The sequence below is a fragment of the Balaenoptera acutorostrata genome, chromosome 13, assembly GCF_949987535.1.
Source record: "Balaenoptera acutorostrata chromosome 13, mBalAcu1.1, whole genome shotgun sequence".
Classification (NCBI taxonomy): Eukaryota; Metazoa; Chordata; class Mammalia; order Artiodactyla; family Balaenopteridae; genus Balaenoptera; species Balaenoptera acutorostrata.
In genome coordinates this window covers 30,156,879-30,163,568 of record NC_080076.1, presented here as the reverse complement: position 1 = coordinate 30,163,568, position 6,690 = coordinate 30,156,879, and the positions used below count along the sequence as shown (strand labels likewise).

Here is a 6,690-nt window from a genome sequence, read left to right as displayed (position 1 = left end):
TTTGAGGCAGTGGACTTTGGGAGCAACTGTAGACTTGGGGTTTGCTTTCTGAGACTGACTTGTTTCTGATTTTTATGTTTATCCTAGGGTAGATTTTTAGCACTTGTTACCATTGGTGGATTTGTTCAATGGTTTCATTGCTCTTTTTTTTTATTTTTTAATTTTAATATTTTTTTTAATTTTAAAAATTTTAATTATTTTATTTATTTATTTTTCTTTCTTTTTTTCCTCTCTTTTCTTCTGAGCAGTGTGGCTGACAGGGTCTTGGTGCTCTGGCCTGGTGTAAGCCCTGAGTCTCTGAGGTGGGAGAGCCAAGTTCAGGACATTGGACCATGAGAGAACTCCTGGCCCCACATTATATCAGTGGGCAAGAGTTCTCCCAGAGACCTCCATCTCAACACTAAGACCCAGTCCACCCAATGGCCAGCAAGCTTGAGTGCTGGATGCCCCATGCCAAACAACTAGCAAGACAGGAACAAAACCCCACCCATTAGGAGAGAGGCTGCCTAAAGTAATACTAAGTTCACAGACACCTCAAAACGCACCATCAGACACAGCCCTGCCCACCAGAAAGGCAAGATCCAGACCCACACAAAAGAACACAGGCACAAGTCCCCTCCACCAGAAAGTCTACACAAGCCACTAATCCAAACTTACCTACTGGGGGCAGACACCAAAAACAATGGGAATTGCAAACCTGTGGCCTGCGAAAAGAAGACCCCAAACACAGTAAGTTAAGCAAAATGCGAAGACAGAGAAATATGTAGCAGATGAAAGAGCAAGGTAAAAACCCACCAGACCAAACAAATGAAGAGGAGATAGGCAGTCTACCTGAAAAAGGATTCAGAGTAATAATAGAAAAGATGATCCAACATCTTGGAAACAGAATGGAGAAAATACAAGAAACGTTAAACAAGGACCTAGAAGAACTAAAGAGAAACAAACAAGGATGAAAAACACAATAAATGAAATTAAAAATTCTCTACAAGGAATCAATAGCAGAATAACTGAGGCAGAAGAACGGAAAAGTGGCCTGGAAGATAAAATAGTGGAAATAACTAACATAAAACAGAATAAACAAAAAAGAATGAGGGCTTCCCTGGTGGCGCAGTGGTTGAGAATCCGCCTGCCAATGCAGGGGACATGGGTTCGAGCCCTGGTCTGGGAGGATCCCACATGCCGCGGAGCAACTAGGCCCGTGAGCCACAATTACTGAGCCTGCGCGTCTGGAGCCTGTGCTCCGCAACAAGAGAGGCCACGATAGTGAGAGGCCCGCGCACCGCGATGAAGAGTGGCCCCCGCTTGCCACAACTAGAGAAAGCCCTCACACAGAAACGAAGACCCAACACAGCCATAAATAAATAAATAAATATTAAAAAAAAAGAATGAAGCCCGTAAGATGGCGGCGGCTGGAGCAGGCCGTCTGAGGCGGGCGACTTCGGCACTGCTGCTCCGGGCCCCGCGTCTGCCGGTCCGGGAGCTGTCAGCTCCGGCTCGGCTCTATCACAAGAAGGTTGTTGATCATTATGAAAATCCCCGAAACGTGGGGTCCCTTGATAAGACATCTAAAAATGTTGGAACCGGACTGGTGGGAGCTCCGGCGTGTGGTGATGTCATGAAATTACAGATTCACGTGGATGAAAAGGGGAAGATCGTGGACGCCAGGTTTAAAACATTTGGCTGTGGTTCTGCGATTGCCTCCAGCTCGCTAGCCACCGAATGGGTAAAGGGGAAGACGGTGGAGGAAGCCTTGACCATCAAAAACACGGACATTGCCAAGGAGCTTTGCCTCCCGCCTGTGAAACTGCACTGCTCCATGCTGGCCGAAGATGCCATCAGGGCCGCCCTGGCTGATTACAAACTGAAACAAGAACCCAAGAAAGGAGAGGTGGAAAAGAAATGAGCTCCCGGCGAAGCTTCCCGCAGGTCACGTGGGCTGCTTGCCCCTCCGCCGTGCAGTCATGTAGGTGTTCAGAAGCCCTCTCACTACGATATAAAGCACTATGAGATCCGCACAACATTTGCTGTTCACGTTGTGACTCTAATGCAAGCAAAATACACAGTCTAGTTGTTCTGAATCCTGTGGTTTCCTGCAGCTCACTTTCATCGCCTTAACCTAGTGTATGTCTATTTCGAATTATGCATATGGCCCCCAAACTGAAATCAGTAGGTTTGGGTAGTCGTGAAGTGCACAAATATCTAATTTTACCTGAATCTATTTTGGGGAAGATTACCAGTAGAATGCCTTGGTAAGATTATTTGGTAGGACCAAATATTGTACATAAAACAGATTTGCATATATATAATAAATAAAGGACTATAAGGCAAAAAAAAAAAAAAAAAAAAAGAATGAAAAGAATTGAGGACAGTCTCAGAGACCTCTGGGACAACATTAAAAGCACCAACATTCGAATTATAGGGGTCCCAGAAGAAGAAGGGAAAAAGGAAGTGACTCAGAAAATATTGGAAGAGATTATAGTTGAAAACTTCCCTAACATGGGAAAGGAAATAGTCAATCAAGTCCAGGAAGTACAGAGAGTCCCATACAGGATAAATCCAAGGAGAAACATGCCAAGACACATATTAATCACACTATCAAAAATTAAATACAAAGAAAAAATATTAAAAGCAGCAAGGGAAAAACAACAAATAAAATACAAGGGAATCCCCATACAGTTAACAGCTGATATTTCAGCAGAAACACTGCAAGCCAGAAGGGAGTGGTAAGATATATTTAAAGTGATGAAAGGTAAAAACCTACAACCAAGATTACTCTACCCCACAAGGACCTCATTCAGATTTGACAGAAAAATTAAAACCTTTACAGACAAGCAAAAGTCAAGAAAATTCAGCACCATCAAACCAGCTTTAAAACAAATGCAAAAGGAACGTATCCAGGCAGGAAACACAGAGAAGGAAAAGACCTACAATAACAAACCCAAAACAAGAAAATAGTAATAGGAACATACATATCAATAACTACCTTAAATGAAAACGGATTAAATGTTCCAACCAAAATACATAGACTGGCTAAATGGAAACAAAAAGAAGACCCATATATATGCTGTCTACAAGAGACCCACATCAGACCTAAGGACACATACAGACTGAAGGTGAGGGGATGGAAAAAGATATTCTATGCAAATGGAAATCAAAAGAAAGCTGGGATAGCACTTCTCATATCAGACAAAATAGACTTTAAAATAAAGACTACTACAATTGACAAACAAGGACACTACATAATGATCAAGGGATCAATCCAAGAAGAAGATATAACAATTGCAAATATTTATGCATCCAACATAAGAGCACTTAAATACATATGGCAAATGTTAACAGCCGTAAATGGGGAAATAGTAACACAATAATATTAGGGGACTTTAACACCCTGCTTTCACCAATGGCCAAATCATCCAAAATGAAAATAAATAAGGAAACACAAGCTTTAAATGACACATTAGACAAGATGGACTTAACTGATATTTATAGGACGTTCCATGTGAAAACAACAGAAAACACTTTCTTCTCAAGTGCTCATGGAACATTCTCTAGGATAGATCATATCTTGGGTCACAAATCAAACCTTGGTAAATTTAAGAAAATTGAAATTGTATCAAGTATCATTTCTGACCAACGTTATGAGGCTAGATATCAATTATAGGAAAAATACTGTAAAAAATAGAAACACATGGAGGCTAAACAAAACACTACAAAACAACCAAGAGATCACTGAAGAAATCAAAGAGGAAGTCAAAAAATACCTAGAAACAAATGACAATGAAAACACGATGACCCAAAACCTATGGGATGCAGCAAAAGCAGTTATAAGAGGGAAGTTTATAGCAGTAAAATCCTACCTCAAGAAACAAGAAAAATCTCAAATAAACAACCTAAACTTACACTGAAAGCAATTAGAGAAAGAAAAAACCCAAACAAAACAAAACCCACAGTTAGGAGAAGGAAAGAAAACATAAAGATCAGATCAGAAATAAATGAAAAACAAATGAAGGAAACAATAGCAAATATCTATAAAACTAAAAGCTGGTTCTTTGAGAAGATAAACAAAATTGATAAACCACTAGGCAGACCCATCAAGGAGAAAAAGGGAGAAGACTGAAATCAACAGAATTAGAAATGAGAAAGGAGAAGTAACAACTGACATTGCAGAAGTACAAAGAAACATGCAAGATTACTACAAGCAACCATATGCCAAAAAAATGGACAACCTGGAAGAAATGGACAGATTCTTAGAAAAGCACAACCTTCCGAGACTGAACCAGGAAGAAATAGAAAATACAAACAGGCCAATTGCAAGCACTGAAATTGAAACTGTGATTAAAAATCTTCCAACAGACAAAAGTCCAGGACCAGATGGCTTCACAGGCGAATTCTATCAAACATTTATAGAAGAGTTAATGCTTATCCTTCTCAAACTCTTCCAAAACATTGCAGAAGGAGGAACACTCCTAAACTCATTCTACGAGGCCACCTTCATCCTGATACCAAAACCACACAAACATATCACAAGAAAAGAAAAGTACAGACCAATATCACTGATGAACATAAATGCAAAAATCCTCAACAAAATACTAGGAAAGGGAATCCAACAGCACATTAAAAGGATCATACACCATGATCAAATGGGGTTTATCCCAGAAATGCAAGGATTATTCAATATACACAAATCAATCAATGTGATACACCTTACTAACAAACTGAAGGATAAAAACCATACGATAATCTTAATAGATGCAGAAAAAGCTTTTGACAAATTCAACACCCATTTATGATAAAAACCCTCCAAAAAGTAGGCATAGAGGGAATCTACCTCAACATAATAAAGGCCATATATGTCAAACCCACAGCCAACATCGTTCTCAATGGTGAAAAACGGATACATTTCCTCTAAAATCAGGAACCAGACAAAGATGCCTACTTTCACCAATATTATTCAACATAGTTTTGGAAGTTTTAGCCACAGTAATCAAAGAAGAAAAAGAAATAAAAGGAATCCAAATTGGAAAAGAAGATGTAAAGCTGTCACTGTTTGCTTATGCCATGATAGTATACATAGAGAATCCTAAAGATGCTACCAGAAAACTACTAGAGCTAATAAATGAATTTGGTAAAGTAGCAGGATACAAAATTAATGCACAGAAATCTCTTGCATTCCTATACACGGTAGATGAAAAATCTGAAACAGATATTAAGGAAACACTCCTATTTAGCACTGCAACAAAAAGAATAAAATACCTAGGGAAAAACTTACCTAAGGAGACAAAAAACCTGTATGCAGGAAACTATAAGACACTGATGAAAGAAATTAAAAATGATACAAACAGATGGAGAAATATACCATGTTCTTGTATTGGAAGAATCAACTTTATGAAAATGACTATACTATCCAAAGCAATCTACACATTCAATGCAATCCCTATCAAACTACCAATTGCATTGTTCACAGAACTAGAACAAAAAATTGCACAATTTGCATGGAAACAAAAAAGACCCCAAATAGCCAAACAATCTTGAGAAAGAAAAAAGGAGCTGGAGGAATCAGGCTCCCTGACTTCAGACTATACTACAAATCTACAGTAATCAAGACAGTATGGTACTTGCACAAAATCAGAAATATAGATCAGGGGAACAAGAGAGAAAGCCCAGAGATAAACCCACACACATATGGTCACCTTATCTTTAAAGGAGGCAAAAAATATACAATGGAAGAAAGACAGCCTCCTCAATAAGTGGTGCTGGGACAACTGGACAGCTACATGTAAAGGAATTAAATTAGAACATTCCCTAACACAATACACAAAAATAAACTTAAAATGGATTAAAGACCTAAATGTAAGGCCAGACACTATAAAACTCTTAGAGGAAAATATACACAGAACACTCTGTCACATAAATCACAGCAAGATCCTTTTGGACCCACTTCCTAAGGAAATGGAAACAAAAACAAAAACAAAAAAACAAATGCGACCTAATGAAACTTAAAAGCTCTTGCACAACAAAGGAAACCATAAACAAGATGAAAAGACAACCCTTAGAGTGGGATAAAATAGTTTCAAATGAATCAACTGACAAAGGATTAATCTCCAAAATTAAAAGCAGCTCGTGCAGCTCAATATCAAAGAAACAAACAACCCAGTCCAAAAATGGGCAGAGACCTAAATAAACATTTCTCCAAAGATGATATACAGATTGCCAACAAACACATGAATGGATGCTCAACATCACTAATCATTAGAGAAATGCAAATCAAAACTACAGTGAGGTCTCACCTCACCAGTCAGAATGTCCATCGTCAAAAACTCTACAAACAATAAATGCTGGGGAGGGTGTGGTAAAAAGAGAACACTCTTGCACTGTGGGTGGGAATGTAAATTGATGCAGCCACTATGGAGAACAGCATAGAGGCTCATTGAAAAACTAAAAATAGAATTACCATACAACCGAGCAATCCCACTACTGGGCATATACCCTGAGAATGCCATAATTCAAAAAGAGTCATGTAGCACTATGTTCATTGTAGCTCTATTTACAATAGCCAGGACCTGGAAGCAACCAAAGTGTCCATCGACAGATGAATGGATAAAGAAGATTTGGTACATATATACAATGGAATATTACTCTACTATAAAAGGAAACGAAATTGAGTTATTTTTAGTTAGGTGGATGGACCCA

At 38.7% G+C, this 6,690-nt stretch overlaps 1 protein-coding gene across 1 annotated transcript; it reads left to right on the top strand.

Moving 5' to 3' along the window:
* Positions 1-1,393: 1,393 nt before the first annotated feature.
* Positions 1,394-2,078, top strand: LOC130704621 (iron-sulfur cluster assembly enzyme ISCU-like). The gene has a single exon (XM_057526754.1). The coding sequence runs from the start codon at positions 1,400-1,402 to the stop codon at positions 1,901-1,903; it is 504 nt and encodes a 167-aa protein (XP_057382737.1). The 5' UTR covers positions 1,394-1,399; the 3' UTR covers positions 1,904-2,078.
* The last annotated feature ends 4,612 nt before the right edge of the window (positions 2,079-6,690 follow it).